We start from the raw sequence: 17,212 nt of genomic DNA, 5'->3' as shown, positions 1-17,212 counted from the left end.
TAATGCAGTAAGCTCAGAAATGTTGACCCTTGAGATACTAAATTTGCCACAAATGGCCACAAACTTCTTCTGGAGACAAGACCATGGTTTTTCTCAAGAACCCATCACTACAGGAAACACCGTCATGTCCTTCATTTCTACTATGCACACAAATTAAAATAAGGATTTGCTTCTATACAGCACCTATGATCAAACGTCATTGTTCATTACCAATGTAACAACAGTTCAGAAGAGAGCAGTGCAGAGAGCTGTTCATTCAGTAAACCAATTTTGCAGAGCCAGGAACAAAAAAAAACAAAAACAAAAAACACAAAAACAAAAACAAAAACACAGGATTCTTGCTCCTAGTTGTTTGCTCTCATCAGATGGCAGAGTTAAAAAACAGGCTACAGCTGAACCAATTTAGAATATTCCTGAAATAGAAAGCGATTTCTACCACATGCTTACCCCTCCCCCATTTCAAGCCTCGCTTGAGAACACCACTTTAAAAAAGGTGCATTGTGTACTTTCCTCTGCATCCAAACCCACCTACAATCACTAATTTTTTGTAATAGAAGTGTAGCCGTGTTAGTCTGGGGTAGCTGAAGCAAAATGCAGAACAATGTAGCACTTTAAAGACTAACAAGATGATTTATTAGATGATGAGCTTTCGTGGTTTTTTGTAGTTCCACTTCTGTGAGAAGTCCTGCTATCTGGGGTGCCTGAAAACACCTCTTAGGATGAGTTGTTGCAGTCAGGTTACATGTGAAAGGACTGAATGGAACCACTACTCAGTTGCTCTTGAGGAGCTCATGTGAGCGTCACTGCCTCACCCCCATTCTCGAGCATCCTTGCTGCCCGGCATTCCAGCAAAATGGCTCGGGAGGCGAGGAGGACACTGAGCTCACACTTCTGAAAGTAACAACCTCTTCACCTCCCTTGGCTGGATTGGCTGAGGCAAAATGAGTTTTGTGAAAAGCAGAACTCCCCTGCCAGTCAGACTATCTGACAGGTACCCCACGGTTAGCAAGGATAATTAATGTTTTATATTAGGGGGAGAGGGACAGGACAATGTTCAAATTTAATTACAGAGTAGCACTTGCTTTTTTTTTTTTGCACCATTGGCATGCTAACTTACCCAAAGTGTGGTCACCAAGTAGTCCTGTCTCTGGGTGGTGTGTCAGAGACACTAGCTGAATGTCACTTGCGTGTTCTCTGTAGCAGTTTTACAAGTTTTCCGTTCAGTGAAGGACCTATGCACTTTACATTTCCCTACAGGTCTTTCTAAATATATTCTCACTATCTAGTGTCAGTGCTGCAGTTAGGCCTCTTGCTCTCCAGGCACTGAAACCAAAGAGCGTTTCACCTAAGGACAGCTTTAAATGAATGCTCTGAACAATCATACACTGGGTTCCGTAGTTCTGCCTCAATTATATATGCTTCCCTACACTGAGGATTACCTTTAAACAAAAGTTCAGCAGCTGACAACTAAGTCAAGGAAAGTCATTAGGTTCAGCTTGCAACATTGATGTCATTCCATCCTTTAAGCCTGTGCACTCACATGAAACCTGCTGTACCCCTCAGCAGCTTTGCACTGAACACTAATACAAAGCTCTTTACAGGGCAAATACAGTGGAGCTACACTCCCATTTCAGTGCAAGTGGGATATCCAGAATATCTTTGGAAATCCTAAACATTTTGCATACCAGCATTCAGTTTTCTTTAAAAAACACGGGCTTGCTGAAGGGAACTAGCAGAGCCACCACTACAAAGTATCACCCAAAGTGCAGAGTAAAATGCACTATTGGCTTTGATGGTGATGGAACAGAGTTCGTTCCCTAAATGTGGAGCAATTGTGGGCGTTCCATCATGCACAGGCCTTGCAAACTTTCTTCGTGTTATAAGAGGTATGTTGTAAGATTACTGGCTCTACAGCTATTTTAATAGCAGAACTCTTCATTCTCATGGGTTATGTACAGAATATTGCAAAACAATCATTTAATCTTTGGTTTATACCCACAGACTAGCTAACCCAGAATGCCATGTTCATAACCAGCTCTCGTAGGCCTAGTCTATGCTAAAGGGGAAGTTAACAATGCAGCTGGCGTTGCGTATCTTAATTACATAACTGCATCTTAAAATAGCATTTTAGCACTATCCACCCAGAGGGAGGTCAATGGGAGCACACTCTCCCTTCAACTTCCCTTACTCCTTGTGAGGAGCGGGACTACCAGCACTGACAGGAGCTCCCTCTCAGTTTGAATTAGTATTTCTTCAGTATACCCAATAATTTGAATCCTGGAAGATCAACTGTGTTGATCTTCTCTGTAGCAGAGACAAGTGTTGCCATTCAGCCAGGAGGCTGTGTATCAGCAAATGATGTTCCTGCAAAATCCCCAATCCACCCACACTGGAAAAGGTAAAAAGAAAACTTTCCCCACATGTGTGTCCTTGCTGTAGCATTCTTGATTCCCCACTCTGCTCTAACACAACTGGGTTAGAAAAAAAAAAAAAAAAAAAATCAGAACTGGGCATTGATACATTCTACTAACAGCTGCTGGGAACCGCAAAGGTAAACAACTTGGCACAGCACGCTTGTGGTGCAGCAGGCATTTGTGGATGAACATCATCATTGCTCCAGGAAAGTGAGCTCCATGACAAATCCTGGAAGGCATTTCTGCTCTGCGCATTTAAAGCAATCACATGATCCGGGTCATAGAACGTCTGTATTTAGTACAAAGGTAAAGAAACAGAAAACATAGAATCCTCCTTGAAAAATGTGTTCATTTTATTTGGAGCAGATCAGCTGGTATTTGCCAGTCCTTCCATGCAGTGAGATTTGTTAATAATAAATACATCTCCTTTCAATGAGGACACGTGCATGTCTCACCTTTCCAATCCGAGAGCTTCTACAGGCTCTCCTGCCTCCTCCCCCAACGAAATACACAATACATTCTTTTGGAAAAACTTCACCATGGACATTGCATTCAGTAAGTTGTATAATCACATTTCTAAGTCCAGTGTTGTGCACAGCTGTCCTGTGCTTCTCTTTGGTTTTGTCATTATTTGTTTAAAATAAAGTGACGGCATCTCTAACACTGCCATATAAAGGCTTTAACACCATATTTAAACCAGGTAACCAGTTTCTTTTATGTTCCTAAGGCCATATCTTAGTTCCCATTGCAATAATCCATGGTACACACACACAGTCATGAGGCCATGCAACTCAAGACAGTCAAGGGATGTATTTGACCTGAGAATTTATTTTTGAAATGACAAAAGGATGGATTACCCCTATTCTGCCAATACATTAGGGAAATTGATTTGTTAAATGCCACCACAATAGAATAAGGTACAGTAAAATCTAAACAGTTGTTTTTATTAAACCAAATGCTTTGATGTGTACAATACGTTACCCTAATTCATCAAGACATGCTAAACAAGACATGCCAACGGTCAGATCCACATGTGCTTTCCCTCCACAAACCAAAAGGTGGGTGGGGAAGTGGGTGCAGATAGTGGAATAATTCCCAGGAATGCCAATATGAAATGGAAGGGTACACTGACTACAGAAGAAACAGAAAAATTCAACTGCCTCTTTTCATTCCCTTGTTGGAACTGGGGCTGTTTAACAGATAGTGCACCAACAACTGTGTTAGCAGCTGCAAACTTGGTGTCCTGACCACACAAAGTGAAAGAAGTTGAAAAGTATGGCTTTGTTAACACCTTTTCTGGAATCCCTGACCACACTCCAAGAATTATTTCATAGTCACCTCTACTAAACACAGGCAAAGTAGGGGAATAATGAAGTTCTCCCTTGGCTTTCTAGTGGTTACTCAGTATGAATGTTTTCCAAAACACACTTTTCTCTTGCTCATTAAAAATAAGATTTTCTTATGCTGGCAAACGGTCGACAACAATAAATACAAAAATTTCTCTCTTTCAGGCTATTATACAGAATTTGATTTCTACTCAGGCCCATTCATAGTGACATTTTTTTTCAATATTTTACAATTAAGAACTAGATTTACAATATGAAAATAAACTATGTTAAGTTTATTTTACAGTGACCCTAGCACCCGTTCCTACCTGCTTTGTGTCGGAAACACAGCTCCTGAGGTGATTCTGGGTTAACTTAAACCCCACAGAAATGCCATTGTAATGGATTTAATTGTCCCCACAAATCCAGGATGAACTCTGGGTTCATAGAAAGGCTATTTTCATGATAGAAAATGCAACACTGGAATAGTTTATTTAGAGACATCAGCAGAGTCTAAGGCTTCAATGCTAGGGTCAAATACATGTAGGCAAGAAGACATCCGGTCTCCAAGGAGTTGTTTCTCTGTGCACTTCCTTAGGGAGTGCTCCTGGCATCAAGGAGAAGGGGGATTATCCATGGTAGATAAGAGATGAGCCATTTGGGCCCTCTGCGCACGGGTGATGTGCTGAGTCATGTGAATCATGCAGTCCAGGGCCACCTCAGGGTTTGCTTGAACCAAACTGCAGTGGATACAAGAAGGAAAGGAAGGTGGCACCATTCCATTTCTAGCAGAGAGCCAGGACCTGTACAGCTTCTGCTCTAAAGGTACGTCTAGACTACATACCTCTGGCGACAGAGGCATGTAGATTAGGCTACCAGGCATAGGAAAATGAAGCGGCGATTTAAATAATCGCCACTTCATTTAAATTTACATGGCTGCCGCGCTGGGATGAGGCATACCTGGGTGGTCGACAAATACCTTTGATGTCGGCAGGGGAGCGTCCAGACTATCGCGCTGAGCCGACACACAGCTGATCAGCTGTTTGTTGGCTCAGCGCAGCAGCCATGTAAATTTAAATGAAGCTGCGATTATTTAAATCGCCGCTTCATTTTACTATGTCTGGTAGCCTAATCTACATGCCTCTGTCGCCAGAGGCATGTCGTCTAAACGTACTCTAAGAGTCTTCCAAGATGAGCAAGACCTGTCCTGTGCCTCCTGCATACTGTGACCTGATGAATTGATCTCTTGTGGATTATTTATACCCCTTAGACCAGAGCTACTCAACATGAGGCCTATGGGCCGCATGCGGCCTGCAGTGCGGTTTGGGTTTATGTGCACATGGCCCGCAAGTGGAATCCTTTAAACATGGCCTCTACCGGGAACACGCTGCACAACAGCGAGGTGCTTCCCAGGCGGGATGAGCATTGAAAGACACAAGCAGACAGGCTGGCTGGAACAGACGGGTACAGGGTGTCAGCATTTCTAGCCCCCTGGCAGGAGGTGCCAGGAACAACGAGGCACTGAGAGAAGTTCTGGCTGCTTAGCCTTGTGGGCAGAGCCTGAGAGGTGCTGACTGGCTCACACTGGCCACATCTGGGTTTGGCGCCATGGCTTAAGGCTTAATCTTTGTATTCATGCCAGTCAGTGTGAAAGAAGCTATTTGCATATATATTTGCATGTACATGCAACCACACTTAGGTTGTGGCCCTTGGTATGTGCTGTGAGTATCACTGTGGCCCCCAGGGCTTCTGCATTGGAGTAGCTCTGCCTTAGACGCAAGGCTTCTCGGCCCCGTTTAACTGAGCTGCACCTCTTGCAGGAGGGGAAGTTAGGTAAGAGCACCCCATTTACTCACCTTCGGATATGTCTGAGGGCATAATCCCGTTTCAAGTATTTAATGTTTTCTCGAATGGCTGATTGGGAACCCTCCTCCTTTTGCCATTGTTTCTCCAGCCATTTCGCCACCACCTGGTTATTGTCCCAGAGATAGCCCTAAAGAAAACAAGAGCATCCTGGCATACTCCTGGGGCAGGATCATACAATGTCATCTAACCCATCTTTTCAGTGCAGGATTACTCCCCACTGTACTGTCAAATCCAGTTTTAGAATATTCTGGAACAGAAAGCCCTTCCCTGGGACACAGTTCCTCATATCAACAGATCTTACCTTCACATATATCTTTTAAAGCCAGCACAGATCCAGAAAGATGAAGTAGTTATTCAAACAATGCAATGCCATTTGCATAGTGTGTGAATATGCAACATATTATTTGCATAATTTAACTCCCTCTCCAAAGATTTCCTGCCTTCTCCCCATCTCTGCCTCTTGCCCCAGGATTAATGTCCCTTTAGGTTTTTCCTTCTTACTTTTCATATCCCCACCCAGACATCTAGGATCTTCCCCTCTTAGATATATTAGTTTGCAGTTTTTCCAGCTGATTCTTTCTTCCTTTCCCCACTTTTCCTATTCTTTCAATGGTTCTGTAACCCTTCTCTCTATCCTTCCTGGTATTTGCAACTCTGAATTTCATGAACATGCTCTACGTTCCTTCCTCCCCAATCATGAAGGAAAATGCTAAACCAAACTAAACACAGATGATCCTAGACGTACATCACTAGACCCCTGCCTCAACTTCATAGATTGCACTTTGCTGTGGGTCAGGCACAGAGTTGCAGCCTATGTGACAGTGTTTGTAGCAAAAGCCAAATGAATTCAACTGTGGGAGTAAAACTTCACGAGTTTGTAATCAGCTGCTTTACTCCAAACTGAGCAACCTTGATCCTTACATTGAGTGTCTCTCACATTCCCTTCATCTACTAATTCCATCATTTCATCAAGCTGCTTCAGTTTATTTCATTAAATGTATTCTGAAAATTCATGTAGCTTTCTACTTAGAGTTTCGTGTTTCCCTGGACTGTTAGTTCTATTTCTCTGGTTCCATTATTTTACTAGGGACAGAAATTAGACTTACAGGGTACTAACAGCCACAGTCCCCAAGTAATTTATAAAAACTCTTAAATCACGATTTAGGATTTTTATTTAAAGAGAAATAAAAACCAACACATTTATAAAAGCCTGGAAGTACAGGTGTGCAATCTCTTCTTTCTCTGCCTAAGACATTCTGCTTCAAGATAGAGAGATCAACCATGGGGTTTTTTTTATGGTGTTTTAAGTTGGATAATCATTCACCTTTGAAGAGACAGTGCTTGATTTCAGCGGCCACTCACCACAGCAGGAACCTTAAGGCTCATGCTATGGAACAGCAAACCCAACTGCATTTTTTCAATCAAACTCAGGAATTAAATGGAGTGTGTGCACACAGCAATTGTGAGAGGCAGAGGAGGTGAAGAGTATTGCAGGCTGTCACTGGACAGTACAGACTACACTCAGGAAACAGACTGCAAACTAGTAGCATGAGAACCTGAAATAGCCAAGATGAAGACATACCTTCACAGCTCCTTCTGTCTCCATGAACCAGCGGCGCAGCATGGACTGGATGTGGATGTTACTGAGCTCACGGTCTGCATTCCGAATCTCCACTTTCACCACCTCCTCCAAGAGGAGACGCCACAGACGCCAGTACAAGAACGTGCGGGCACTCTTCCACTCAATGATATCCTGAGGTAACAGAGGGAAGAAAGTTCAAATTCAGGCTTGCACAGGAAATGCTTTGGGGATGGCAGAGAGGTGAAAAAAAGCTGAAGTTCAGTGTGTGGGAACACTCCATTTGACAAAGTATTGGGGAGGGGCAGAGGTAACCTTGCAATTAGGGGGCTGGAGCACATGACTTGCTAGGAAAGACAGCTATTTGGGCTTGTTTAGTCTGCAAAGACAAGAGTGAGGGGGGATTTGAAAGCAGCCTTCAACTATCTGAAGGTATTTCCAAAAAAGGAGGGTAAAAGGCTGTTCTCAGTGGTGGCAGATGACAGAACAAGGAGCAATGGTCTCACGCTGCAGTGGGGTTGGATATTAGGAAGAACTATTTCCCTAGGAGGGTGGGGAAGCACTGGGATGGGTTCCTAGGGAGGGGGTAGAATCTCCATCCCTAGAGGTTTTTATGTCTCGGCTTGACAAAACCCTGGCAGGGATGGTTGAGCTGGGGCTGGTCCTGTTTTTGGCAAGGGGCTGGGCTCCATGACCTCCTGAGGTCTCTTCCAGCCCTAGAATTCTATGAATCTGCATCTCCAGAGAGATTCCCCATTTTGACTTTCCTCTGCTCACCGTCGAGGTGCCCTTCCAAGGGACAGCAGCAGAATCAGAGTCGGCTTTTCAAACCCTACCGCGGCAGCAAGACTACCTCCAGCAGCCCCATGCAACTCTGACCAGAATTCCCTTCCATACAGCATTGCACTCTAATGGAGCCAGATGCTGGAGCAACGGGATTCTAAGTGGGTGCAGCGGGGTTCATTCCTGCACTACCAGGTGCAGGGACTGGGACTTCACACTGTTCTCTACTGTAATGGGATTTTTTTCTTTCAAAGATGCCCTGACCAGGTTCTCTCAAGGCAAGTCACCAGGATTGTTAAGGGGGGCGGCGGAGGGGTGGGGGGGAAGTATCAAAACAAAACAAAGCACTTAACTGTAATCACACCCTTCTCCTGCATCCTTCCTGGTGTGTCATGAAGGTCAGCAAACTGTACCGCCACCTGGTGGAAGATAGGCAACAGCAGCTCTTCCCGAGCTTTCAGCTGCTTCTCCAGCTCTCTCTGATCCTCTTTGGGGAGTCCCGGGGTGTCTGTTAATACAGGAAACAAAAGCACCTGTTAGTCTGGATTTGGGTTCAGCTACCCGCAAGCCAGGCAGCAAGAGCAGCAGCAAATCTTAAATTATACACCAAGAAGAAAGGGTTAAAAAGATTCTCTTTAAAACCCAACAAAAACCTATGGACTTCACAACTACTGCCCTTACATGGGAGTCTAGAGTTTATACATGGCCACAAATGTGCATGGCATGCTACAGAAACAATGAGGCACTGTTTCTGCCCCGAGCAACACAAGAACAGCCAGACTGGGTCAGATCAAAGGTCCACCTAGCTAGTGGTCCTGCCCTCTCACAGTGGCCCACGTGAGGTGCCCCAAAGGGAGGGAACAGAACAAGTAACCATCAAGTGAACCCACCAGTCACCCATTCCCAGCTTCTGGCAAACAGAGGCTAGGGACACCATTCCTACCCATCCTGGCTAATAGCCATTGATGGACCCATCTTCTGTGAATTTATCTAGTTTTCTTGAACCCTGTTAAAATCCTGGTCTTCACAACATCCTCTCGCAAGGAGTTCCACAGGTTGACAGCATGCTGCGTGAAGAAACGCTGCCTTTTGTTTTAAACCTACTACCTATTAAGGAATTTCCAAGCTAAAGCTATGTCTGAACAGATTGTGCTAGGGCCTGTGTTTTACAAACCACACTTTCATACTTTCCTAGGGCTTTAGAAACAAGTCACTTAGAAGAAATACGACTCAGTGCTGATGTTTGCTCAATGAGCGCACATGTGAATGGTGTGAAGAGGCCCAAAGAACACAGACAATGCACTACAGACATCACATCCCTGTAGACAGATTATTATTAATTTATATTCAAATAGCACCACACAGTCCCAATCAACTTAGGCACTATCCAAATATTCACTGTTAAAAAGAGATCTCCACTGGCACGTAAAGAGGATTTCCTAGATGGTCAGCAGAATCATTATTTATCCATCTTCAGAGTTTATTCCTCATGCTTTAATCTAGCCATGCAAACCGAAACAAAAGGGAAAAGGAAACAAGTTATCTTACCCAGCTGTTCAACAAGTCTGATACAGACTGAATCAATTCTTCTCATGGTCTTTATCAAATCCTTCCTCCTGAATTTAATTTCTACTGTTCCTTCAGCTTCTAAAATGCCTCCCCTAGAAAGCATGGAAGGTTGTAATGTCACGTTTGGTATGGTGGAGAGGTTTTACTGGGGTGACTTTCCAGTTTTTACATTATTTGCAGTAGAGATTTTGTTCTTGTTACAAAACAGTATGTTTAAAATGGAGGATTAAGAACAAGGAATTAAGAAATCTGCTAGGGTTTCCCTTCCCAAATCAGTGAGAAGTCTGTAGTTTACTTGCAAAAGTTATCACCAAATACTGGCGACAAGAAGAGGAAGGATGTTAAAAACAATACATTTATTCAATCCAGCAACCTGTTTTGTTGGAGGATCAATGTTACGTAAAATATCCAGCAAGTTGTGCTGTGGGAACCCAACAATTTTTAGCTGGTGGCTCATGACTTCGGTAGGATAACAAATATCAAGTGTTAACGAGACCCCAGCAAGTGAGTCTACCAACTCATAAAAAGGCACCACCTAACCAACAGGCTCATGTTTCCTCTGTAATATGCTCCCACAATTTTTTGGTGTCACTTAGTTTTCTCCTCCATCCCCTGCGTGCAAGGATGAAGCAGTTAAGAGAATATCACACAAGGGCCCAGGTCGAGGCAGAATATATGCCTTTTACAAGCATAGGAAGATGAAGGTCACCTTTTCATAGACTCACCAAATCCAAGACCAGAAGGAGCCAGTGTCACCCAACCTCCTGTGCAATGCAAGGCAGAGGACTGCCCACAAAAATTCCTAATGCAGAACCTTCTGAACAACATCCAAACAGGATTTTAAAAAGTTTCAGGGGTGGAGAATGTACCATGACCCTTTGTAAAACTGTTCCAAAGATTATTTATTCTCACTGTTAAAAATTTACACCTTGTTTCTAGCCTGAATTTGTCTAGCTTCAGCTTCTAGCCACTGGTTCACATTCTACCTTTCTCTGCTTGACTGAGGAGCCCATTATTAAATATTTATCCCCCACATCGATATTTATAGGCTGTAATCAAAGTGACCAGTTCTATAAGGCAGGTTTTCTAATCCTTTACCATTGTGGATGGCTCTTCTCTGACCCTTATCCAGTTTATCAACATCCTCCTTAAACGACAGACACCAGAACTGGACATAACGTTCCAGCACCTGTTACATCAGTGCAAAATGCAGAGCTAAAATAACTCTCCTACTTCTTGCGATTCCCCTGCTTATGCAGCCCTCCTGCCACTGGAACATCTCACTGTAAGTTCATATTCAGTTTATTACCTGCTACCGCCCTTGAATTTTTATCAGTCATTGCTTCCCCAAGATAAAATCCTCTACCTTGTATGGCAGGGACGGGGGGAAATCTTTTTTGGATTGGGGTCACTGACCCACAGAAAAATCAGTCACAGGCTACACACAAATGAGAAAGAAAAAAGAACCTCCCCTGAAAGACACACACTCCCCACCTTCCCCCTTACACAACAAAGCCTCGTCGATTTTATGTGCTCCAGCCCCCAGTGAGGCCGTGGGGGACTGGGACAGCAGCACAGGCTTCCCAATGCTAAGGGGGGCAGATCCAGGCAAGCCAGGGGCCACATCCAGTCCCCTGATTTGAGGATGCACACTCCTGCTGTATGGGCCTGCATGCTTTGTACCCACATGTATACAGTATTAAAACATGTCTGCTTGCTCCCAGTTTACCAAGCAATCTAGATCGCTCTGATTGTTTTGGGCTCATCATCCTTGTGTAGCCATCACAAAATATGAGGGGACTGGCTAGACACACAAGCCAAAGGCTATAGAAAATGCCTTGAACAGAGAGTAACATAAAATGTAACAGCAGACTCCAATGTCCCCCTCTCTCCCTCCCCCAAGAACAATATTGCCTACCTGCTCTCCTTGTCTGCATAAAGCTCCATGTACACAGGGTTGATTGTTGGATCAATTACTACCCAGGATCCTCCTCTTAGCTCCGCATTTGGGGGGATGTAGACAAGAACCGGCTGTTTATACTGCCTGAGGCTATCAACAATGTATGCCCCAAATTTCAGTACTTGATCGTACATGTCTGAAAACCAAGACCTCCCTGTTAGCCATCATTTCTGGTAACTCCTGCTCTGTGCGGCTACAGGTACAAGACGTGGGTTGGGTGACATGCCAGAAAGCAGTGTCAGGATGACTATTCACTCCCTACCCTGCTTCTGGATTCTTGCACTCACCCCCACTCTAATGTGCCCACCCTGCAGCTGTTCCAGTTGAAGACGCCTAGCAGTCTTACTTATGCAATCCCACAGCACTTCCCTCCACAGTAAAGTGAACCAAATAAACACACACACACACACACACACACACACACACACACACACCCTGACCTGCAACATAACACTTCTGCAGCCCTCCCACCCAATCTGGTCACCAGTCTCTGCAGCAGCAGCGCATGGCAGCTACCGCAAGAGGGGAACTCCTCAGAGCCGTGTCATGCAGAACATGCTGACAGCAGGACATTGTTCCCAGGGGAATGGCTCTGTCCAGGATCCCCATACTCCACACAGGGACACATGGAGTCACAACCCAGGTTTGCCTACATCCCGGCTCTCCTCCATGTCTCCTGGTCAGGTGAAAGCTCAACTCACCTTTCATGCCACCCGAGAATCCCCTCCAGTTTGCAAAGATCAAGAGAGGGAGCCGCTCGCGGTTGAAGTCTTGTATGGCCTGGGCAGTTTTGAAAGCTGAATCTGGGAACCACACCTGCCCAGCCTGCTGGACGATCTGAAAGAGAGCCAGCAGGAGTGTTCCATTGGGAGATTCCATTGGCAAACAAGGTGGGTAGGTCAACACTGGATGGAGGTTGGAAGGCTTAAAACCAATGAAGCGACTGCAGGTAGCTGATTCCACCAGCCTGACGGCGGAGGAACCCAGAGCCATATGAAAAGGTCACCCAGAGCAGGATTCTCTTCTGGCTTTACTATATGAAGCTCTGTGAGCACATGCACAGTGGCCATCCTCGATGGTTTCTCCACATACCTTTGCTTCTGAATCCAGGTTGGCGGGGTCAGCAGGAATTGCCATCTCCACTGTCCGGGTCTCCACAGCTATCACACCAATGGGGATCCCACCTAATCTGCAGAGGGCCAGGACCAGGTCAGTTTCCAAAGCAGAGATGAATTGCCACGTTTCTCTCACTTGGAGACCTGCTTTTCCCACTGCTCAGTGGAGGGGGAATGCCACAGAACCCATTCGTAGGATGACTCTTCCCCCCAGGAGTGCTGAGTTGAACATCAGCAATCTTTTACAGACAGCTTCTTGTCTACTCCTGCCCAATCTGCCACTCAGACAAGTGCACAGACTTGAGTGGGATTCTGCACGTCAAGGCAAAAAACAGCTCTTTGTGAATACACAGTTCACAGCTGGTTTAGGGAAGGGCCACACCTGGATGTTACCTTGCTCGGCCAACGACAACTGTTTGTGCCCAGGGCTGCATGATCTCCATGAAAGTGCCATGATCAAAGAAGCCACTCTGCCAGGTTCCCTTAACAGCTGTGCAAGCCAACAGAAAGCATAACTGTAAGGCTATTTCACTACTTCTCAATAAGCTCCCAGTGCACATATTACCCCAAATAGCAGTGAAATTCTGCACATGCAGGACCAGAAGGATTTTACAGGAACCAATACACATAGGATGGGGAGCCAGCAAAAGAATATCTGCCGAAGGTCTAGATTAGAACACCATTACTTACTTGGGTGTGGTCTTCCTGCCAGCATCCATCTGGGATTGTAGGGGGCTTTGGAAGGGACAAATTCAATTTCTCTTTCAATTGGATCACATGTAGGAGTAACAGGCACTGGGCTACGACTGTCCTATAACAAGAGAAATCTCTAACACATTTTTACCATAACAGCACTACAAAAATCCATTGGACAATATTTGTTCCCTCTGTACCCTTAATGCTACTTAGGCTATTGCAGAAAAGGCATTAATCCAAACTCATTTCCTTACATATAATTATTCTCTCTTATGGACAACATTTTACATTGCTTTCTACTAGTGCATTCGATGGTGGCCAAAACGCCTTCAAAACAGCAACTACAGAAGTAATATCTGCACATGGAATGGATTATTAAAAAAAAACCCAAAACCAGTTGTGTCTTTGGGGTGTTCATAAAATCAAGGTATTATGTTAAACAAAATGTCACAGCCAACACACTGCTGTCTAGTTAGGACTACTTACCTTTGGCATATATGAAAGCCACTGTAAGATGGTGTAGACACCCTCAAAGTCATCTGGGACAGTCACATGGGAAACTCCATTATTATGCATGATCTGAACACCACCCAGCTGGTTATTGGATGTGTAGACTTCACGCCCCAGGACCTAAGTCAAGGTATAAATAGGAAAAAAAAATCCATTACCCCAAGAATAAACTAACTGTAGATCTTACGCACACACAAATTTGTGCTTGTTTAGTTAAAACCAAGCTTCAATATAGACACATTTATTTTTGTTTAAGAAGTGGCTTAGTTTAGTGTAAACCAAATCTTGACTGATTCAAGCTAAACTTTGGTTTTACAAAGTAAGACTGTCCACACTGTCTTTTGTATTGGTCTGACTAAATGGGTTTAAAAAATATCACTTCTTAAATTAAACCAGAGTAACTCTAAAAGTTGAAAAGGCCATACACATGCCACAGTGACCCAGCTGACTGACCAAAACAGTATGATTACCTGCTCTGCTAATGACTTGCTTGGTGATGTTACCAACCTCCCTGTCTCAGGAAACACAGGGGAGTGGTATACGTATTAATGTTTGCAGAGACCTTCAAATGCTGTGAATTATGTGTGACCCCCTCCCCCTCACCTGTCTCTTCTACACCTATTCTGTGAGTAAATCATCTGGTTTGAAAACCTATCATGTACAGAGCACTGTGGATTGTGTGTGAAATGTTAAATATCCATTAAGGAATTCTGCAAATGGGAGATCATGAATGTTTCTGGTTGCTACAAAGAAGGGTGATGACTCATCACAGAAAAAGGACAATTTTCAGGGGAAAAATCAAGACCTTATTACCTTATTCAAAGCACTGGCTCCAGTGAGGATGATGTGGGAGTTCTCCACCTGTATAACTCGTTGCCCTAGCCTCACCAGATACGCACCAATTCCAATGGCACGACATGTCACCTATGACAGACATGCAAGGACAAGAATTGCTCAGAGAAAAAGGGCTACAGAATCATCATAAAGCATCAGCAGAATTCAACATTCTTTTCTACCAGCCTGGAAGACAGCTAATGGGATGGCAGTGATTAGTCTGCCACAGCTACACTGATACATCATTACCACAAATCCACATGTCCCAGTGAAGAATGTGCTTTGGCATTGCATATCATCAGCTTGTTGTTTCTCTCTGGTTTCAAGCTGCCAGCCCATAGCAGGTAGTTCTGCTCAATAGTCTATCGCATGTAGCGTACCGCTGGTGCTTTGCACCAGGAAATAAACCCTATGCGTTTCACAGCGTTAGTACATTTCATCTGAACATCAACAGTGAAGCTTGTTCAACAGGACTGCACAAATATCTGGCTCCACTTTGCTTGGCCAAATCTCAGCTCTCTCATCCTGCATGGCTCTAAAAGCAAACCTTCCTGGCAGGAGGGCCCTGCCACATTACGGTCCACTTTGATCAACTTATAATGACACTCGTGATTTTTAATCAGCTACTTAAGTCTGAAATGTCATGGTGTTTTAACTGTAGGTGGTCCTGTCCCAAAAAGGAGTTGTAGGGGGAAGGGAATTGTCAACATAAAAACAGCCAGGGTGCATCAAACTGAAGGTCCATCTAGCCCAGTGTCTTGTCTTCTGACAGTGGCCAATGCCAGGTGCCCCAGAGGGAGTGAAAAGAACAGAGTCATCAAGTGATCCCTCCCCTGTTGCCCATTCCCAGCCTCTGACAAACAGAGGCTTGGGATACCATCCCTACCCATCCTGGCTAATAGCCATTGATGGACCTAACCTCCATGAATATATCTACTACTTTGAGCCCTATTGAAGTCCTGGACTTCACATCATCCTCGGGCAAGGAGTTCCACAGGTGGACTGTGCGCTTAGTGAAGAAAAAATTCCTTTTGTTTCTTTTAAACCTGCTACCCTTTGTGGCATTGCTACCCTTCTGACAGCAGCTTTGCCCTCCAGAGCTGGGTTGCGGCACAGTGACAATTGCTGGTCAGGAGACTAGCTGTGAAGGGAAAGCCAGCAGCATAGAAGGCAGACTGGCATGGTATTGCCAACCCTTACTTCTGCCCTGCTGCATGCAGAGCTGGGCCGTCAGTCAGCTTCTGCCACTCTTCAGTCACCTGGCTCTGAAAGAAGTGCAGAAGGGTAGCAATACTGCAATCCTGCCTAAAATGTTATAACCCCTCTTTTAGGTCAGGAACCCCAATTTCAGAAATATAGGTCTCCCCATGAAATCTGTATAGTATAGGGTAAAACACACAGAAGACCAGATGTCATAGTCCATGACACATGTTTATGATTCTGAGTTTAGTGGGGCCCTATTCATGGACACCTCAAGGGCTGGACAGGAGTGAAGGGGAATGGCTCAAAATTAGCCAATGATTTCGAAAGCCATACCATGCTAATGGTCACAATTTCATCATAAGCAACAGAGGACTCCCCGGCAATGGTGCCTGATGCTCTCAGGTTCTCTACTCCAAATCCTTCCTCTTTACCAATGATATCAGTTAGGACATACCTGTGGGGAAGCCAAAGAGACAACACAGAGTCACAGACGACAGCCAAACAAGCTAGCTTTCACAGACTGCTTGCAGCTATGGATGGGACTTAGACACAGAAGACACTGCCTGACCTAGGGTGAGGCGCTTTTAGGCTTCAGCTTCTTCATTTGCAGAAAGGGACAATACTTTTGCTGTCTCAGAGGGGTGTGATGGGGATAAAACTAAACACGCCATAGGTCCAAGACATCGGATTCATGCTTGGGACAGCCAGATCCACGCACCACAGTGGCTATACATTGTGCTCGATCAGTGGTTGGTGGGGAATTTACACCTCCAGCTTGCAGTGACTTGAATAAAAACCCACTCACCTGGATTCTCCTCCTTCCTCTACATGCTCACAATGCACTGAGTTCATGGAGCTGATCCTTGTATAATCCTGTGGTGTCAGGTACAGGTACTTGAACCCCTTCCAGTAAAGTGATAAAGAATTAACTGAGGAAGCAGCCTGCACAGCCATTAAATACACCGTTTCCAACAAACTCCTGATACTTACAAAAAGTTAAAGTCTGTTAGGATACAAACCTAAGCAGCTTGTCGTGAAGTTCACTGATGGATAGCTTAAAATGTAAAGTTGGGCATCTAATTTGCTAATTTAAGTTTATTGTGGGCTTTATAATGTATTTACTTTACAATATCTAAATGCACTTTATATTAATATACCACCACATTATATAGAACACACACAGATAGGGTACCACCAAACTAATACAATGTATGCAAAAGCCCACTGATGTATGGGAAAATAAGCAGAAACTCTTAAATTCATGGGGTAAAATTTTCAAAATATAGAAATCACTTGGGTCCTTAAGTCCTGACATCCCATTTGCTTACGATGGGTTAGGCACTTAACCCTTAGCTTAG

The 17,212-nt window shown here is 44.4% G+C and overlaps 1 protein-coding gene across 10 annotated transcripts in view; it reads right to left on the bottom strand.

Moving 5' to 3' along the window:
• Positions 1–2,746: 2,746 nt before the first annotated feature.
• Positions 2,747–17,212, bottom strand: part of ACACB (acetyl-CoA carboxylase beta) — an 80,306-nt gene continuing 65,840 nt past the window's right edge. For 9 of the 10 annotated variants that reach the window (XM_075898798.2, XM_075898797.2, XM_075898800.2 and 6 more), the window contains 14 exons: positions 16,660–16,757; positions 16,188–16,308; positions 14,631–14,741; positions 13,794–13,937; positions 13,302–13,422; positions 13,005–13,101; positions 12,589–12,685; positions 12,198–12,333; positions 11,455–11,632; positions 9,516–9,628; positions 8,321–8,475; positions 7,188–7,358; positions 5,596–5,732; positions 2,747–4,479 (listed from right to left, as the gene is read on the bottom strand). In XM_075898798.2, coding sequence (XP_075754913.2) covers positions 4,353–4,479; positions 5,596–5,732; positions 7,188–7,358; positions 8,321–8,475; positions 9,516–9,628; positions 11,455–11,632; positions 12,198–12,333; positions 12,589–12,685; positions 13,005–13,101; positions 13,302–13,422; positions 13,794–13,937; positions 14,631–14,741; positions 16,188–16,308; positions 16,660–16,757 — 1,806 coding nt within the window. In that variant the 3' untranslated portion in view covers positions 2,747–4,352. Of the gene's footprint in view, positions 4,480–5,595; positions 5,733–7,187; positions 7,359–8,320; positions 8,476–9,515; positions 9,629–11,454; positions 11,633–12,197; positions 12,334–12,588; positions 12,686–12,993; positions 13,102–13,301; positions 13,423–13,793; positions 13,938–14,630; positions 14,742–16,187; positions 16,309–16,659; positions 16,758–17,212 lie in introns of those variants that run through there. The other variant, XR_012896030.2, reaches the window with a different exon arrangement.

The sequence above is a fragment of the Pelodiscus sinensis genome, chromosome Z, assembly GCF_052426305.1.
Source record: "Pelodiscus sinensis isolate ZL-2025 chromosome Z, ASM5242630v1, whole genome shotgun sequence".
In the NCBI taxonomy this organism is placed as follows: Eukaryota; Metazoa; Chordata; order Testudines; family Trionychidae; genus Pelodiscus; species Pelodiscus sinensis.
The sequence above is the reverse complement of the archived record's forward strand: the minus strand, read 5'-3'. Positions and strand labels throughout refer to the sequence as shown.